Source organism: Castanea sativa, chromosome 6 (assembly GCF_040712315.1).
Source record: "Castanea sativa cultivar Marrone di Chiusa Pesio chromosome 6, ASM4071231v1".
In the NCBI taxonomy this organism is placed as follows: domain Eukaryota; kingdom Viridiplantae; phylum Streptophyta; class Magnoliopsida; order Fagales; family Fagaceae; genus Castanea; species Castanea sativa.
The window spans coordinates 3,732,071-3,752,281 of NC_134018.1; the positions used below are offsets into that span (position 1 = coordinate 3,732,071).

At 38.0% G+C, this 20,211-nt stretch overlaps 1 protein-coding gene across 1 annotated transcript; it reads left to right on the forward strand.

The window, feature by feature from the left end:
• The first annotated feature begins 529 nt into the window (after positions 1–529).
• Positions 530–19,940, forward strand: LOC142641214 (cellulose synthase-like protein E6). The gene is made up of 8 exons (XM_075815617.1): positions 530–829; positions 1,583–1,901; positions 16,969–17,109; positions 17,308–17,439; positions 18,059–18,271; positions 18,369–18,593; positions 18,685–19,032; positions 19,324–19,940. The coding sequence occupies exons 1-8, from the start codon at positions 543–545 to the stop codon at positions 19,867–19,869; spliced, it is 2,211 nt and encodes a 736-aa protein (XP_075671732.1). The 5' UTR covers positions 530–542; the 3' UTR covers positions 19,870–19,940.
• The last annotated feature ends 271 nt before the right edge of the window (positions 19,941–20,211 follow it).

Here is a 20,211-nt window from a genome sequence, read left to right on the forward strand (position 1 = left end):
GTAACAAAACTTTATTCATATAAGGGACTGTTTTCAAGAATAACATTAATAAAATTTCACTTTAAAAGAAAAATTAACAGGATTTGAATATGACCTGAAAATTACTCTCTACCCAATAATTTTTTTATTTGTTATAGATGAGATTTGATAAAAAAAAAATCACTCTTAGTGTGATCTATTTTATATTCTACAGACTAATAATTACAATATGTCATGTGTGCATATATATATATATATATAAGAGTATATGACAAATTAGATTTGTGGAGTATAAAATAAAACACTTAGTTAGAATATAGATAATTTTTATTGTGAGAATTAAGCTAATTTTTTATTTACAAAAAAAAAGAAGACAAATTGAGTTAATTTGAATCCACACACAATAATTATACTAGTAGACAAAAATATTTGGTTTTTTGGTCTTGTCCATATAGTAATATTGTTGTACTTGCATCAACAATAAATATAATCTTGCAAACTCGAGTTTTTCTTATATACACAGGCTAAACACACACGCAGTCATAGTCTCATACACGAGAGAGATGGGAAAGGAAGGTGGTGGAGAAGAAGCACTACTTCCATTGTTTGAGACAAAGGAAGCAAGATTTAGAGGTGCATATAAGGTGTTTGCTTCCACAGTGTTTGTTGGTATATGTTTGATATGGGTTTACAGATTGACACACATCCCAAGAGCTGGAGAGCAAGGAAGATGGGCTTGGATTGGTATGTTCATGGCGGAGATATTGTTCAGTTTGTACTGGATATTCACTCAGTCTTGTCGTTTTAAGGTTGTTTACAATTACCCTTTCAAAGAAAGACTCTCAAACAGGTTAGAGCTTTCTCACTCTCTTACACTAACGTGAATATATATAGTTGCAGAGTTTGGCTGTATATGGTATTAGTTTATCTAGTTAGTGCAAGAAACTATTGCAATTTCGTAGCTACTTTCTTTCACTGTTTTGTTTAGCTTTGTTTCTTGTTTTTAGTTGGTTTTTTTTTTTTTTTTTTTTCCCAAAAAAAACCCATTCCTTATTAAGTTGGCAACTCATCAAGGTGATCAATTGATCATGTAAGGTAAGAATTTTGTACCTCAATCAGTTAGTATTTTGGTATTTCGAAAATAGACATCTATGATTCAAACCTCTTATTTTCTATTGTAACTATCAATTTATCATTTTTTTTTTAAATAATTATATAAATTAATGAGGTCTCAACACTTCTTGGAAACATGAATTTAAATCTTGAAGAAATTACGTTTTTGGATTATAAGAGCTGAGAACAATATTTCAAAAGAGCATAACCGTAGCTGTATTCTTTTTCTTTTCTTTTCTTTTTTTTTTCCAGGAAAAACCAAAGTTTTATTCTTATTGTCGAATAAGGACAAGAAAAAAGAAAGAAAGGAACAGATGTTGTGTTGGCCCTATTGGGGGTTAACAATCTCAATTCTTATTTTGATAGATCAAATAAGTCCTTACTCTGTTTCTTAGAACAAATTTTAATTTTCTCGGATACACTCAAAAGTTTTTTTTTTTTTTTTTGGGTCATTTTGTTCCTCAAAATGCACTTTTGTGGCATGTCACAGATACAAAGACAAATTACCGGGTGTTGACATTTTTGTGTGCACGGCAGACCCCAAGATAGAGCCACCAACATTGGTGATCAACACCATCTTATCAACTATGTCTTACAATTATCCACCTGAGATGTTGAGTATTTATCTTTCTGATGATTGTGGATCGGAATTGACGTATTATGCTCTCCTTGAGGCCTCTAGTTTCTCTAAGCATTGGATTCCTTTTTGCAAAAAATTTAATGTTGTGCCAAGGTCCCCCGGTGCCTTCTTTGCCCAACAAATTGATGTTCAAGACATTACATATGCCCAAGAATGGTTGGCTTTGAAGGTAAGTTCATAATGTTTACTTAGGAGTAATTCTAGCATCACATAAATTACTACAACTTTTTTCACAATTATCTTACGTGTCAGACTATTATTGGCTTCTTGTCACTTCCACGTGAACTCACCACTTTTTCTCTATCATTTACAGTCTACCAGATGGACAATTATGGCACAAGTTATACCATTTTATTTGGTCGTAGAATTTTTCGTTTAATTAGGCTAATTTTTTTTTTTCTTTTTGAGAGAATAGTTAGGCTAGTTTGATCAAGTTAAAGTGTACCAAATTTTATGGCCAAAATATATTTTACTCCCTTTTTTGTCATTTTAGGTTCTCAAGTTTCGAAATTTGCAATCAACCACATTAAAGTTTGAACTTTCAAATTGCTATTAATTTGACCATTTTGTCAACTGATTAGTGCTTAGGGGCTATTGGGCATTGATATTTAAACAATAGTTTTCAGTGTTTAAACAACAATAACACTTTTAACACGTATTTCTATAACACTCAAATATGTATTTTCACAACACTGAAAACTGAATAACAATACTTAAATACCACTACCAAACGGGCCCTAAGTCCACTTAATGTCGTAGTATTGTTTTAAGACTTGGGTTCTGTTAATGGAAAATACTTGGGTATTTTCGAAATATAATAAAATGGTATTTCATTTTCTCACATTCATGGTAGACCTTACTATGACTTTAATGAATGGACTTTACCATGAATATGAAAAGAGGAAATACTATTTACCGTGCTTTAGGAGTTCCTAAGAATTACTCCTTGTTAATGGGTACCATTAGGAAATTTGTTAATAGATCATTTTATGAAAATTTTAATACCACTTTCATGAAAAATATAAAAAATTGTTAAAAGAGTCAGTTATTTTTTCTTTTCTCATAAAAGTTTCTAAAAATAGTTACTAAACCAATGTCTTTAGAGCTAACTTTTCTCATAAAACTTATATATTAATAATTTGAGGGATTCAAATGAAAAATAAAATAAAATAGGGGATTAATTGTTGATGGGTCTAGTTAACGGATGCCCTTAGAGCATTTATTAATAAACAATTTTAGAAAAGTTTTAATAGAACTTTAATTGGAAATAAATAAAAAAAAGTTGTAAAAATGGTTTGACTTACCTCCATAACTTTTTTAACTAGATTTTTTTTTTAAAATTTTAATAAAAAACTGTCACATCATCCACTAACTTAATAAAGGTGGAGATTAAAACTTACTACCCTTGCCATTGTTAATCAAAACTGTAGGGTCATTGAGCTCAGGAATATGTGTGGGGTGGCCCAAGAGTATTTTTTGGGCTAAAGGCCCAATCCGAGGACACTGAATGATCCGAGGATGTATGAATGTCAACTCACAAAGCAATACTAAATAGTAAAGAGGTAATGCCTGAACAAGTATGTCCAAGAAGATGGTCTGAGGAGGATTATGTTCTCGGCTATTTAAAACCGAGGTTGATAAAAGGCTAGTTAACATCCACAGGCAATATTCTAGAAAATCCTATAGGTAAGGGTAAACATAGCACATGTGGAAGATAAGAAGAATGGCGGTGGAATATCTATTATAAGGCTGTTACCACCGCCTCACATTGAATGCTCTGAAACTGCTATTCTGGCCGCATTAGCCTGGCTCTTATCTCCAAATACTTCAAGGAATGTGGATGGGACAAGTATTTAAACCAGCAATCTAACTCTGACGTGGAGGATGAAGAGGAGAAAAAGGAGGGGATATAAAAGGAAGAAGGGACCTTCAGCAAAGAGGATCGGAAAAAAAAGAAAAAGAAAAAACACTGTATACCTCACTGTCCATAGTTGTATCCTATCTTGAGTAGAAATAATAAAATCATCCTCGGCTGGTTTCCAAGGAGAAGATTCTTTCTTGTAAACAGTTCTTTGTGTATATCATTGTGATCAAAGCGCATCATTTTTGTTATCTAACATCACTAGAACCTAAATTTCAAGCACATTCTCTATAAATTTTATTGTAAAAGGCCTTTCAGGCCCATCCCCTTCCGTCCGTGGGTTCGGGCTCAAATTGTGTCCTTACAATTGGGGCCGTCTGTGAGAAGTCTTGTGTTCTAAAGAGGTTTAACATGATGGTAGGGTTAGGTCCACATCGTGCAGAGTCGGTGAGGCCTCAGTGGGAGGATCACTCTTTAGATCCTGAGGAGGATAGGGACCAAGAGGGTAGTGTGCATACAACGCACACTAGTAGGAGTCGTTCACGAAGTGAAAGTAGACTTCCCCACGAGGAAAATGCTAAAGCCATGCAGAAAGAAATTGAACACTTGAAGAAGAAGTTACGCCGCGAGAGACGAAGGCGAACTCCCTCCTTTTCAGATCCTTCCTCTGAAGGCTCTAGGGATGGTAGTTACAGGACAAGGTCAAGAACTCCTTCGGATGAATCTTTCTCCTACGAGGAAGACAATATTCATGAACGTAAGGGTAAAAATTCCTTAAATAGGGGCTTGGGAAATGATGCTATAGGTAGGGCATTACATCAAATCTCCAAGTCACCCTTCACATGCAGGGTGGAGGAAGGGAAGCTTCCTCGACACTTCACACAGCCAGCTTTCACCATTTACAATGGTTGAACAAATCTTGTGGAGCATGTGAGTCATTTCAATCAGAGGATGGCAGTGCATTCTAAGAATGAAACTTTGGTGTGCAAAGTCTTCCCCTTCAGCTTAGGACCTGTGGCGATGAGGTGGTTTCATTCTATCAATTCTTTCGGGGAACTTACTAGAGCATTTGGTTCTCGTTTCATCACATGCAGTAGAGTTCCTCGGCCCTTGGATTCCTTATTATCCATGGCCATGAGAGAAGGAGAAACCCTGAAAATGTACTCAGATAGATACTAGGAGAAGTTCAATGAGATTAATGGGGACTTTGATGACGTGGTGATAAGAACCTTCAAGGTCAGCCTCCCTGTAGAGTACGACTTGAGGAAATCCTTGACCAAAAAACCTGTAAGGAGTGTATGTCGACTCATGGATCGCATTGATGAATATAAAAGGGTTGAGGAAGATCAACAACAAAGGAAGGGAAAGGCGAAGGTTATCCCTCAGGAGATGAGGGATTTCAGGTCGGACAAATACAACAATAACAGGCCCCGAAGAGATTTTGCGGGGCAAACTGGTCCTACCACTCCTCAGGTGGTCAATACCGTCTTTAAGGAACCAGTGCATCAGCTGCTGGAGAAAATAAGGAATGAACTATACTTCAAGTGACCCAATAAGATGGCGGAGGACCCCATGAGGCCCAATCAGAACCTTCAGTGCCAATATCACCAGGAGAGAGGTCATATCACTGAGGATTGTCGAACTCTGTAGAACCATTTGGAGTAGTTAGTTAAAGAGGGAAGGTTAGAACAATTCTTGTATCAGCCTAATGGGTAAGGAAACCACTTAAGGGCGGTGAATCAGAGTAGCACTTCATCTAGGCCTCCTCTGGGTACGATCAATGTTATTTTTGCCACACTTAGAAGAACTGGCTTTTATCCTTCTAGGGTGATGTCCGTGGCTCGGACATTGGCCGAGGATTCTAGTTCTGAGCCGAAGAGGATTAAAGGGAATATCCTACCATTTTTAGGTTTATCAGAAGAGGACAAGATCGAGACTATCCAACCAAATGATGATGCTTTGGTGGCTACACTGAGGATAGGTGGCTACGATGTAAGGAGGGTAATGGTTGATCAGGGCAGTGGTGTAGATATCATGTACCCTGACTTGTTCAAAGGGCTAAAACTAAGGCTTGAAGAGCTTACTACTTATGATTTGCCCTTAATAAGCTTTGAGAAGAAGACTGTTATACCAAAGGGACAAATTAGGTTGCCTATGCAATTAGACCCATAAGTGGTAAACGTAGATTTCATTATGGTAGACGCCTATTCTCCCTACACGGCCATTGTGGCAAGACCTTGGTTGCATACTTTGGGTGCCATGTCCTTAACTCTACATGTCAAAGTCAAATTTCCATCTGGGGATCAGATTGAGGAACTGCTTGGAAGTCAATTTGTGGCTAGGCAGTGCATGGCGGCTGCAATTCTGCATCAGCCTAGGCCGGAGTCCTCGGCCTCGGCTGGGGGGAGGCCATAACAATCAATGTAACTGGCCACGCTCAAGGTACCGTCAGTAGAAGAACCTTTGTGTGAGGAATTGGAGAAGGTTCTTATAGATGACAATCCTGAGAAATTATTTCAGGTGGGAGTTCAGCTGCAACTTGAAGAGAAAGCAGAGCTGATTATGTTTTTGAAGAAGAATGTGGATGTATTCGCCTGGAATGATTACGAGGCCTTCAGGTTTGATTCGGGTTTCATTTGTCATCATTTGAATGTCAATGTAGTTGTGGTACTGAGGAGACAACCACCTCGGCGCTCCTCTAAAGAGCATTCAGAGGTTGTCAAAGAAGAGGTGCTCAAACTCAGAAAGGCTAGAGCTATCAAAGAGGTGTTTTATCTTGAATGGTTGGCTCATACAGTGGTAGTAAAAAAGAAAAATGGGAAGTGGAGAGTATGCGTGGACTTCATAGATTTGAACAAGGCTTATCCTAAAGATTCTTTCCCAATGCCTCGGATAGATTAGTTGGTGGATGCTACTGTTGGGCATCCTCAGATGAGTTTTTTGGATCCTTTCCAAGGTTATCATCAAATATCATTAGCTTTGGAGGACCAAGAGAAGACTGCATTTGTGACACCTACGGGAAATTACCATTATAAGGTAATGCCTTTTGGTTTGAAGAACGCAGGGGCTACCTATCAGAGAATGATGACTAGGATGTTTGAGCCATAGTTGGGGAAGACTATTGAAGTATATGTGGACGACATGGTGGCGAAAAGTAAAGCGGTATCCACGCATGTGGAAGATATAAGTGATACTTTTCAAACGCTGAGGAGGTACAAGTTGCGACTTAATGCCTTTAAATGTTCTTTTGGTGTAGGATTAGGTAAATTTCTAGGTTTCATGGTAACTCACTGGGGGATTGAAGTTAATCCGGCTCAGGTCAAGGAAATTACAACTTGCACCCACCTCGGAATCCCAAAGAGGTTCAGAGGCTGACAGGGATAACTGCTGCCATCAACCGGTTTATTTCTCGGTCCGTGGATAGATGCAGACCTTTCTTCCAGTTGTTGAATAAATGGAAGGGATTTGAGTGGACCGAGGAGTGTGCTTCGACTTTTCAACAACTTAAGGAATATCTTTCACAACAACCCATTATGTCTCGGCCAGAAATTGATAAAGTTCTGTTCGCATATATTGCGGTGGCTAATCATGCCGTTAGTTTGGTTCTTATACGAGATGATAATTATGTACAGAGGCCAGTTTATTACGTGAGCAAGTCTCTGCATGAGGCCGAGGTGCATTATTTACCTTTGGAAAAGGTAATCCTAGCAGTAGTGCACGCTATCCGTAGGCTTCCCCATTACTTCCAATCTCATACAATTGTTGTTTTGACTCAACTCCCTCTTAAGTCTATACTTTGGAGCGCTGACTACACGGGAAGGATTGCCAAATCCATCCCAAGGGCTTTTGATATCAAGTATATGCCTCGCACCTCTGTGAAGGGGCAAGTCCTTGCTGATCTGGTAACAGAATTTGCCAAGCCCTCATTAGAAGAAAATATAAAGGGATTGGACATGGATGAAAAATCAGTTGGCATGATCTCGTGCAAAGAACCTTTGTTGTGGAAAGTGTATGTTGACGGAGCAGTAAATCAGAGAGGATCTGGCGTGGGGCTAGTTCTGGTGTCCCCTGAGGGAATTACCTTTGAGAAATCCTTGAGGTTGGGATTCTCGGCCACCAACAATGAAGCAAAATATGAAGCTTTATTGGTGGGGATGGACACGGTTCAAAAAATGGGTGGAAAAACGGTACAAATGTTCTCGGATTCACAATTGGTGGTAGGCCAAGTGGAAGGGAAGTTAGAAGCAAGAGATCCAAGAATGCAAAGTTACCTTGCCCGAGTCAGGTATATACAATCCAAATTTGAGTCTTTTTCCTTATTACATGTATCTAGAAGTGGGCATATCCATGCTAATTCTTTGGCTACACTTGCAACGTCCTTAGCGCAAGGTCTACCTCGAGTCATTCTTGTTAAAGATCTGTTTAAACCCACTGCGGCGAATGGTAATGCCATCTGAATTCATCAAATTAGGGTAGGGCCTAGTTGGATGGATCCTATAGTGTCCTTCCTTAAGGATGATGTCTTGCCTAAAGAAAAGTCCAAAGCAGAAAAAGTAAGCAGGAAAGCACCTCGGTTCTGGCTGTCCGAGGATCAAAAATTGTATAAACGCTATTTTTCAGGACCATATTTGCTGTGTATACACCCAGAAGCAACGAAATTGCTTTTGGAAGAATTACATGAAGGAATTTGCGGAAGTCACACAAGAAGGTCTTTATCTCATAGAGCTGTTACACAAAGGTCTTGGTGGCCCAATATGCAGAAAGAGGCACAAGATTATGTAAAGAAATGTGACCAATGTCAAAGATTTGCTCCCAACATCCATCAACCAGGGGGTGTCCTTAATCCTCTGTCTAGTTCTTGACCTTTTGCTCAATGGGGCTTGGACATTGTTTGGCCTTTTCCAAAAGCAACAGGAAATAGGAGGTGGCTGCTTGTTGGAACGGATTATTTCACTAAATGGGTTGAAGTTGAATCATTGTCAAATATTAGAGATATGGAGGCGAAGAAGTTTGTTTGGAAAAACATTGTTTGGAAAAACATTGTCACCAGGTTTGGAATCCCTCATACTCTCATTTCAGATAATGGCCTACGATTTGATAGTAAGGCCTTTAGAAGATATTGTTGTGATCTAGGCATCACGAATAGATATTCCACTCCAACTTATCCTTAGGGAATGGGCAGGCCGGGGCGGTCAATAAAGTGATAGTCAGTGGGCTCAAGAAAATGTCAGATGATGCTAAAGGAAGACGGGTGGAAGAATTGCCACATGTCTTGTGGACGTGTCGAACTACACCTCGAAGGTCCACTGGAGAGACAACCTTCTCTATGACTTATGGAGCCGAGGCTGTAATACCTCTAAAAATTGGGTTTCTAACACTAAGAACGAGTTCTTTCACCCCAAACAGCAATGACAATTCACTGGAGAAGAGCCTAGACTTAGTTGAGGAAAGGCGGGAGAATGCCATGGTTCAACTAGCTTACTATCAACACAAACTCAAGCAAAGGTATGATTCTCATGTGAAGCTACGACCATTTGCACCTGAAAATTTGGTATTGAGGAAAGTTTTGGGTACTGCAAAGAATCTAGCATGAGGAAAATTGGGACCTAACTAGGAAGGACCTTATCATATTACCTCGGTTGCGGGCATAGGGGCTTATTATCTTAAAGATCTTAATGAACATGTTGTACAACGTCCCTGGAATGTAAACAACCTACGATGGTATTATTATTAATGAAGGACATTTCTATCATTTTCGTTAACATTGTGTTGACCTGGTTATCATGTTTCTAAGTATCAAACTGAAGCTTGGTCATGTTTGGTTCCTCGGACCACATGCCTTGTATTTAATTAAGTATTGAATAGAACCTTAGTTATGTCTGGTCCTCGAATCATCTACTTTGGGAAAATTAAGACTTCAATTCACTTTTATAAGTATCAAACTGAAGCTTGGTCATGCTTGGCTCCTCGGACCACATGCCTTGTATAAATTGATATTTAATTAAGTGTTGAACAGAACCTTAGTTATGTTTGGTCCTCGGATCATCTACTTTGGGAAAATTAACACTTCAGTTCACTTTTCTAAGTATCAAAAAGAAGCTTGGTCATGCTTGGCTCCTCGGACCACATGCCTTGTATAAATTGATATTTAATTAAGTGTTGAACAGAACCTTAGTTATGTCTGGTCCTCGGATCATCTACTTTGGAGAAATTAACACTTCAGTTCACTTTTCTAAGTATCAAACTGAAGCTTGGTTATGCCTAGCTCCTCGGACCACATGCCTTGTATAAATTGATATTTAATTAAGTGTTGAACAAAACTTTAGTTATGTCTGGTTCTCGGATCATCTACTTTGGGGAAATTAACACTTCAGTTCACTTTTCTAAGTATCAAACTGAAGCTTAGTCATGCCTAGCTCCTCGGATCACATGCTTTTTATAAATTGATATTTAATTAAGTGTTGAACAGAACCTTAGTTATGTTTGGTCCTCGGATTATCTACTTTGGAAAAATTAACACATCAGTTCACTTTCCTAAGTATCAAACTGAAGCTTGGTTATGCCTGGCTCCTCGGACCACATGCCTTGTATAAATCGATATTTTTATTAAGTGTTGAACAAAATCTTAATTATGTCTGGTCCTCGGATCATTCACTTTGGAAAACTAACACTTCATGCCATACATATATCTTATGTATGTTGATATTCTATTGAGCATTGGTTAAAATTTAATTATGTTTAATCCTTGATCAGTTTATGTTTGACATAGATCTAAGCCTAAATTTGCCATTCTACTTGAAAATCTTGAGGACTCCCAAGATAGTGATAAATGGATAGAAGTCCATGAGCATCACTTAAAGCATTTGCAAGTATAATGAACGTATTTATTGACTAATTCAGGCCAGATTGCTTCCTTAGAATTGTTAATTAATTTATGAAACGAAATAGACTATTGTTCTATTGTGACAAACAAGCATCAAGTAAGGCGAAAAAGATAACAGATAGAAATAACTTGCTATTTTTCATTGATTTGAAATTCTTTGGAAGTACATTTACTTGCAAGTTGTCAAAATTATATTAAGATAAAGATAAAAAGAAAGGCTGGAGAGAAGAGGAGCAATCATGGCTTCAGCTTTATCTTTAGAGGGGCCTTAGGATCTTTTGGAAGTTGAGGTTGCGCCGAGGAGTCAGCAACTATCCCTTTGCCTTTCGGATCCTCCTCTATGGTTATGGGAATTGTCGCTAAGACAAGCTCCAATGTTTCGTTGGTCTTTTTGTCCTTGGAAGAATCCTTGGGATCATTGGGAGGTTGTATATCCTCATGTGCCACCCCTACTGTTGATTCAATATGTTTGGGAAGCTGACTTTCAGTGGAGACGGGGTCTTCAGTCACGTCACCTTACTTATCCTCTGCTCCGTGAATGGCAGAACCATCCTTAGTTTGGGGAGGGGCAGGAGCTCGGATGGTTGGGGGAAAGTAGACATTTTCTGCCTTCCAAAGGGTGGAAGAGGCATCAATCCCAGCTTAGGAAAGTGTCTCATTCCATACTTGAAGGCAATAATGCCTACATACCTCAGAGACTTCAGCTTTGAAGTTTTCAATGGTCTCTGCCACGCCGACCTCATAGCCTTCTTGCTCAGCTTGGTCTTTTGCCTTTTCAGCCACCTCTTTTGCTTTGATTGCCTCTTCTTTAGCCTTGATGGCCTCCTACTTCGCCCTCTCAGATTCCTTTAAATCTTTCTTGAGGTCCTCAATCAGCTTCTTTGCTACAGTATAATCCTCATCAGCTTGTCTGAGCTGCAATCTTTGGGTCTCGGCCTGCTTCTTGGCTGTTTTCAGAGCAACATCTAAGCCAGATTTCTCACTCTTTGCTTTGCTCAGATTAGCCGTGACCTCTTGCAGTTTCTTCTCCTGTAGGTCAAGGATCCTCTAGGTGTTGCTGCTCCTTGATTCTTCAGCCTTGAAGGACTTGTACGTACTAATGACGATCTCCTCTGCCCTGTGAGCAGACTGAATAGCCTGTGCGTAGAAGATAGCAAAGTAATAAAGCAAAGTTAAAATTTTCAAGTGTAACAGAAATGGAGGCAAACACAGCTTGGATGAAATCCTTACCATAACAAGTTCCTTCTTTAAACTCATGAAGACATTCTGATCTCTCATTCTTCTGAATTCACCCTTGTCCTCGGGTAATAGTAAGGCATGCTTCAGTGCGTCTGCTACGTAGGCGGCTGTTCCCTCATTAGAATTCTTGATGGATGTGTCAATAGTGACCGCATGGTCATCCATGGCCATCTCGGGAGCCTAGATTGGGGCATGTACAGCCGTGTGAGACTCGGTCCGTCTATCTGACTTTGTCTGCACTATGCGGGCCTGTTTTCCTTCTTTTACGAGCTCAAGCTCCTTGGAAAGGGAGTCTTTCCCTCCCTCAATCACTTCTTTCCCTTTCTACTGATCCCTCTTTTTATTTTGTGGTCAACTTGGTTAGTGCATTGAGATTGTGTAGGAGAAGGAGGAGGGGGGAGCTTAGATTCAGGGACTTTCTCGGTACCTTTATCTTTGGCCTTGGTTTGAAGTACCTTAGGAAGCTCTTGGGCCGCCACTTGAGCTTCCAGTACGTCCTTAAGACTCTGCTTTGGCTTGCGTTGGATGCCCATGATATCAAATTGTTGGGTGGTGTCTTGTAGGATTGAGGAGGATGTGCCGAGGATAGCAACTTGGTCTTCAGGGGAATGAGTTTGATTGAAAACTTCGAACTCATCTTCGGAATCAGATACTTCAACATTCTCTTCTTCTTCTTCCTTTATAATGGTTTGAGAAGAGGTTGCTTCGCCAGATGCGTGTTGAGTTGGAAGAGGGACGAAGGGAATACCATCTGGTACGGGTTGTATGGGTTGTGTGATAAAAGTGCCCTGAGGAATAGAAGCTCCCTCAGGTAATAGGAAACCCTTGACAGCTACGCTTATCCAGTGTAAGAGTGGATCCTTGGCTCTGATCACGCACTTCGGCGCTTGGAATGCTTTGGATATGGGGTCGTAGCTGAAGATTAAATGAGCTGCTCGGAGTTGGCCGTCTGAGTGAACTAACACTTCGGCCTGTAGTATTCTGTCTAATCTCGCGAAATCAACAAGATGAGGATGGCGATCCGCTGCGTGTGGGTCTGCAAAATCGTTAAGAAGAAAAACAAGATTAGAATAAGTAAATGTTTTATATAAGCCCAGGTTTAAAAAAAAAAAAAGATGGTTATCAATAGTTCAACCGGATCCAAAACTTCATCTGGTTTCCCCTCCCTAGTCGGACAGGGCATGCTGTCGTGCCAATCCCCTAATATAATTAGGAAGTCATTTTTCAGACCCTTGTTGAATTTAGGGAGCCATTTGATTAATCTAACTTCTGGATACCTAGATTTTAGGTAATATCCACCTTGCTTCTTGAGGAAGTGAAGGTTATAAACCCAGTTCACATCATGATGGGTGAGTCCTAGGTTCCTCTTTTCATTTAGGGCATCTATGGAACCTAGAATCCTAAACATGTTTGGGGCGCATTGGGTAGGAGCTAATCTAAACGCCCTAAGATAATCCCTAGTAACGGTCCCCATTGGGATTTTCATCCCTCCTTCTATGAATACTATCATCAAGATTACTACCTCTCCCATTTCCCTTTTTCATACCACTCCTCTTCCGAACAGTATTTAACAGATACCCCTGGTGGAATTCTGTACTTAGCCTTAAATTGTTCTATTTTTTCGTTTGAGTCTACTAGGGAAGCAAATCTACCCATTTGTGAGAGCAGGGTATGGGTATGGTAGAAGAACTAAGAAAATAGATGAGCCGAGGATAAAGAAACACAAAAGAAAGAAGGAAGAAGAAAAAAAAGGGATGATGAAAAAGAGAGTTTGGGAGAACTTACTTTAAATAACAAAATCACCTCGGCCCAATACTTGGTAAATATGAGAGTGCGTGTAGATCGCAGAGGGTAGCAGATACATTGAACGAGTGTTGTAGTATGTGCAAAGGGTTTTGAATTGTTAGTATTTATATCAATGGGAATTATGAAGCGGGAAAATTCCCGCCTGTGTCCCAAAAACAACCCTTAACCGCTAGATGCGCGTCATGTCGCTGAGTGTGGGGGACAGAAAGACGTCAGAATTTAATTTGGGAATGCTTCGCGTACTGAAACATCAGGGATGTGCATTGGGCAGTTCAAAAGTCATCATCTCTCTCAGCAAAAATGCGTGGTGTATGCAAGTTAACAGTAACAGATGTCGAGATCCTTCTTTCCTCCTGAGGTAGCAAAAGGAGAATCCCAAGGGGCTATTGTAGGGTCATTGGACTCAGGAATATGTGTGGGGTGGCCCAAGAGTATTCTTTGGGCTAAAGGCCCAATCCAAGGACACTGAATGATCCGAGGATGTATAAACATCAATTCACAAAGTAATACTAAATAGTAAAGAGGTAATTCTTGAACAAGTATGTCCAAAAAGATTGTCCGAGGAGGATTATGTCCTTGGCTATTTAAAACCGAGGTTGGTAAAAGGCTGATTAACATCCACAAACAATATTCTAGAAAATCCTATAGGTAAGGGTAAACATAGTATACGTGGAAGATAAGAAGAAGGGCGGTGGAATATCTATTATAAAGCTGTTACCACCGCTCCGCATTGAATGCTCTGCAACTGCTATTTTGGTCGCATTAGTAGAGAAGTGAGACATAAGCATCAAAGTTTTAGCCTAGCTCTTATCTCCAAATACTTCAGGGAAGGTGGATAGGACTAGTATCTAAACCAGCAATCTAACTCTAACGTGGAGGATGAAGAGGAAAAGAAGGAGGGGATATAAAAGGAAGAAGTGACCTTCAGCAGAGAGGATCGGAAAAAAACAAAGAAAAAACACTGTATACCTCACTATCCATAGTTGTATCCTATCTTGAGTAGAAATAATAAAATCATCCTCGACTGGTTTCCGAGGAGAGGATTCTTTCTTGTAAATAGTTCCTTGTGTATATCATTGTGATCAAAGCTAATCATTTTTGTTATCTAATATCATTAGAACCTAAATTTCAAGCCCACTCTCTACAAATTCTATTGTAAAAAGCCTTTTAGGCCCATCCTCTTCCGTCCGTAGGTTCGGGCTCAAATTGTGTCCTTACAAAAACAAAAAGAGATGTCCAGTCAAAAAAGTACTAGAGGTCTGGATTCCAAATTAGCTCAACTAGTAAAGTCTTTGATGGTTGAATAAGAGATCTAGGGTTCAATTCCCCTACACCAAAATCAATTGGAGTCTTGATCTGATGATAAAAAACTATTATCAAAAGCAGATACCATAAGTTAAAATTCTAAAAAAAAAGGCGAAACTATACTATTGGTCCCTGAAATTTACCCAGTGTGCGCAATTGGTTTCTCAAGTTTGAAGCGAGCATAATTAGTCCCTTAAGTTTTAAAACTGAGTTGTATTGGTCCTTTTACTAACTGCTGTTAACGGTGTTTCTTATGTGGTTAACGGAACAATGACTTGACATTTTTTAATGATGTGGTATGTTTTTAATTAAAAAAATTACAAACTAAATTTACATGTGGGAAAAAATATTCACGGATAAATTTAAAAATATTGCTTTCTATCTGTTGTAAGAACTAAGAACCCACAACGAGAGAGAAGGTGAGAGAGGGAAGAAGCTAAACCCAGCCGCCGCCTGAAATCCCATGCCCTTGCAGCCGCTGACAATAGCTCAAGTCGTAGCCGCCGCTGGTGACAGCACAGCCGTACCCATGAACCTTTGGACCAATCAGTGAAGACACACAAAAAAGCCATCGAAACACACACTCACTCAGAGGGAGAGAGAGAAGACAAAAAATGCATTACTGGGTTCGAGCTTCTTCTGTTGATTTCGGTGGCACTCCTCCCCAACCTCGCAGGCACTCACACAAACTCTCTCTCTCTCTCTCTCTCTCTCTCTCTCTGTTTTTGACTTTTTTAGGATATTCTCAGTGGTCACACCACGGTCAACATCGGCAAATCGAAGGTGGTCGTGTTCGGTGAACTTGTTGACAAAAAGTTTCTCAGAGATATCGTGGTCTACGATGTTGGTACTATTTTTTTTTTCTTTTCTTTTTTCTGATCTTGGCTTTGTTCTTAATCTGTGTTTGCCTTATCATTCTTTCAAATTCTTTGGATTTAGCTTTCTGGGTATTTCTAATATTACCAGTTTTTTTTTTTAAATTTTTAGTTTGGCTTCATTTTTGCTGTACTTTTAAAAAAAAACATGGGTACAGCTGTGCTGTCGCCAGCGGCAGCTACGGCTTGGGCTATTGCCGGTAGTGGCAAGGGCATAGGATTTCAGGCGGCGGCTAGGTTTAGCTTCTTCCCTCTCTCACCTTCTCTCTCGTTGTGGGTTCTTAGTTCTTACAATAGATAGAAAGTATTTTTTTTAATTTACCCGTGAATATTTTTTCCCACATGTAAATTTAGTTTGTAATTTTTTTAATTAAAAACATGTCACATCATTAAAAAAAATGCTAAGTCATTGTTCTGTTAGCGATATAAGTAACACTGTTAACAACAGTTAGTAAAAGGATCAATACAACTCAGTTTTAAAACTTAAGGGACTAATTGTGCTCGCTTCAAACTTGAGGGATCAATTGCACACACAGGGAAAACTTCAGGGACCAATGGTGTAGTTTTGGCCAAAAAAAAAAAAAAGTTGGAAATAAGTCAAACCCAAAATTTAAGGAAAATTATTAGGTACTCCTAGAGTATCATAAATGCATATTCCCTCCTCTCACATGAATAGTGAGTCCCACCATGAATTTAATTAGTGGGATCCACCATTCATGTGAGAGGAGAGAGTATGCATTTATAGTATTCCGGGAGTACACAATAATTTCCCAAAATTTAATTTTTTTTTTCATTTCCCATAAAAAATTTCCTAAAATGGTTCACTAACAAATGCCCCGTTAACTTTTCCCACAGTAACAAATGCCCCATTAACTTTTCCCATAGTTGGTTTTGGAATTCTAGGACCAAATTTAAAAGCAACATCAATGTTAGACAGATTAAAATGTATTTTAGCCTAATTTTTTATCCAATAATACCCTTAAACCTTTACATATTTTTGTTGGTCCATGTTTGACAAAAAATTCCTGTAATTAAATAAATTCTGGGAAATTTTGCTTAAACACACTGCATGAAAATTTAAATGACCATATAATAGTTGGCATTTGCTTAGATCATTTAATCGGCTATTTGATGAATGGTCATTGACTTCCTTTGATGAAAAAAATTGACTGATGATAACTTTTTGTTTTTGTTTTTGTTTTTGTTTTGTTTTGTTTTGTTTTGTTTTGTTTTGTTTTGTTTTTTTTTGTTTTTTTGTTTCTTAAAGAAACTATACAAAGAAATGGAAGACCGGATTGAGTCAGCTATTGAAATGGGCAAGATTCCAAAAGAATTAAAGGACCAACACAAAGGATTTTCAGAATGGAATTCTAACGTGACAAAACAAGATCATCAGTCGATTGTGCAGGTAATTTTGGTATTCTTGTTTATAATAAAATTCAATTTATGTTTAGTAATGCATGACACTTAAATTCAATCTAAGTCAAAATTATTCCAATCAAATGAACATTCTTCACTAAAATTTCAAAATTCACTTTTTTACAAAAGTTTTATTTATTAAATTATATATATTTTTTATATTCATACAATATTTTCCATTTTTTAGATAATAATTGATGGAAGGGACAAAAAGGAGGTGGATATTGGTGGACAACGATTGCCGACATTGGTGTATATGGCACGCGAAAAAAGACCCCAGTGGCCTCACAACTTCAAAGCTGGAGCTATGAATGCATTAGTAATCTATCAAATTCTATACATGGGTTTTTGGGTAGAAGTTATGCTTGGAATAACTTTTGTTAATGATACATCACCCACTAACTTTTTATTGAATTTATTTCCTACAATTTCATAGTTAGATTAATTTTTTTTCCCTTATATACCTTACATTCTTGCAAAATATCAAGATGATCAAATATCAATAACTTTTTTTTTTTTTTTACAAAGTTTTTAAATTCTAAGTTTTTTGAACATTAAAAGTATATGTAAAATATGAGTTTATATATGAAAAAGTAAATAATATCTAAGTAACACAAAATTTGATACACGTATTAAAAACATAGAGAACATGAAATTCATCAATTATATTTTCAAAATATTAATCTAATAAAAAATTAAGTATTGTAACATTAAAGAAGAGTTACACCAATTACTTTTAAAACATGTTCCTTAATTTCTCTTTTAACGTAGATGCTGCTAATGTGAAATAAAAATAAGCATATAGAACGAAAAAGTTTGTTTAATTTGCAAGCAAGTGATGCAATGATCAATGTAAGTATTTGTGACCATGTCCACTTGATAATGTTATTGATGTATTATTTCCTAGTATTTTGAAGAAGGTCATTTCTAATGTGCAGATAAGAGTATCGGCATATATAAGCAATGCTCCATTCATCCTCAACTTGGATTGTGACATGTATGTAAATGATGCAGACACAATACAAGAGGCACTGTGTTTTTTCATGGATGAAAAGAGAGGTCATGAGATCTCTTTTTTGCAGTTTCCACAAAATTATGACAATATCACCAAGAATGATATTTATGCATGTTCTTTTTCAGTTGTAAACAACGTGGGTAATCTATGATCATTCCTTTGTTTCCATGAAGAGAAAAGTATATAGATCATTTGGTGGACTAACATGCTATAAATCTTGGTTAAATATGAAGATTGATCTTGCTGGTCTAGGTGGATATGGTGCAGCTCCATATTGTGGCACTGGATGTTTTCATAGAAGAGAGAGTCTTACTGGAAAGGTGCACCCCAAGGATCATAGTGGAGAATGGATTATAGAAGCCAAAAATAATACAAATAAAACTGTCAATGAATTGGAAGAAGCATCAAAAGTTACTGCTAATTGTAGCTATGAAAGGGACACTCAATGGGGGAAGAAGGTCTCTCTTTCTCTCTCTCTCTCTCTCTCTCTCTCTCTCTCTCATGTTTGTGGAACTTTTAATCTTGAAAATGGTGATTGTGAATTTGCAGATGGGACTAATTTATGGATGCCCAGTTGAAGACCTGTTAACTGGCTTGGCTATCCAATGTAGGGATTGGAAATCACTTTATTATAATCCAGAGAGAAAGGCATTTTTGGGTGTTGCTCCAACTACCTTAGATGTAGCTCTTATTCAACACAAGAGGTGGTCTGAAGGCCTGTTTCAGATACTCTTCTCCAAGTATTGCCCTTTCATATATGGACACGGCAAGATAAAGTTGGGTGCCCAAATGGGATACTGTATTTTACTTTTTTGGGCTCCAATGTCATTCCCAGCACTCTATTATGTGATTATTCCTCCTCTTTGCTTGCTCCACGGCATTTCCTTATTCCCTCAGGTTTATCTTTTTACCTTTCTTTTCTTATACAATAGATTAATGCATAGTAGACCTCATAAAAGTAAGAATTCATGCTTATCACAGTATCACACTCAAAATTTGAAACATATATGTGTTATGCACCTTCAATGGCTCACTGATTATTAAACACACAAAATTTTGTGTAAATGCAAGTTTATGTTTAGTCTAGGACTAAAACAAGTGAGCAAGAACATAGCAATAGGTCAAGCAGAGTGAATAGTGTTTTTCAAAGACCTTATATATACTAATTTCATAACCTAATCTTTCCAGGTTAAAAGCCTATGGTTCCTTCCCTTTGCTTATGTTTTTGTAGCCGATAAAGCTTGTGGTATAGTAGAGGCTCTGAGCTGTGGTGATACACTCAAAGCTTGGTGGAATTGGCAACGAATGTCAGTGATACGAAGAACTACTTCACACTTTTTCGGGCTCATTGAGAATATTAGAAGGCAATTAGGCCTATCGAAAACAAAATTTGCCATCACAGCTAAGGTGGTTACAGAGGATGTATTGAAGAGATACGAGCAAGAAGTCATGGAGTTTGGAAGTTCAACTATCATGTTCACCATTATAGCAACATTGGCATTACTAAACCTCTTCAGCTTAATCGGGGGAATCAAAAAGATTGTTCAAAATTTGGAGTTCAATGCCTTAGACCAGTTGATCATACAACTTATTCTTGACTTACTACTTGTGATAATCAACATACCAGTGTACCAAGCACTCTTCATCCGCAATGATAAGGGCTGCATACCATCCTCGATTTTGTTCAAGTCTCTTGTTTTAGCTTCATTGGCTTGTTTGATGCCTATAATTTGACACAGTTTACCATTATGTAGATAATACAATCTAAGTAGCCTTGTGGTATGTTAGCTTTTCCTTTAATATAAGACTTTGTTAGGGTTGTTTACATTTGAGACTCGACTGTAATTAATAGATGTTGCAGACCATGTGTCACGTTTGTCTGGATCTTCAGGTACACTGTCATTCTTTCCTTGTTTTTAAGGACAATTACCCAATTGGATATATATATATATATATATATATATATATATATATATATAAATTTTCTAAGTGATATATGGTCATGGATCACTAATAAACTCATGGTGGTCTTTCTTGTTTTCCATTCAATCACAAATTAATCATTTATGGAATGTC

Bases quoted from the DNA above. Each gene is read 5' to 3' on its own strand.
- LOC142641214 (XM_075815617.1), top strand. From the start codon at position 543: ATGGGAAAGGAAGGTGGTGGAGAAGAAGCACTACTTCCATTGTTTGAG. The intron at 1,902-16,968 runs GTAAGTTCATAA...TGTTTCTTAAAG, and splicing joins AAGAATGGTTGGCTTTGAAG to AAACTATACAAAGAAATGGA. The intron at 17,440-18,058 runs GTAATCTATCAA...TCTAATGTGCAG, and splicing joins CTGGAGCTATGAATGCATTA to ATAAGAGTATCGGCATATAT.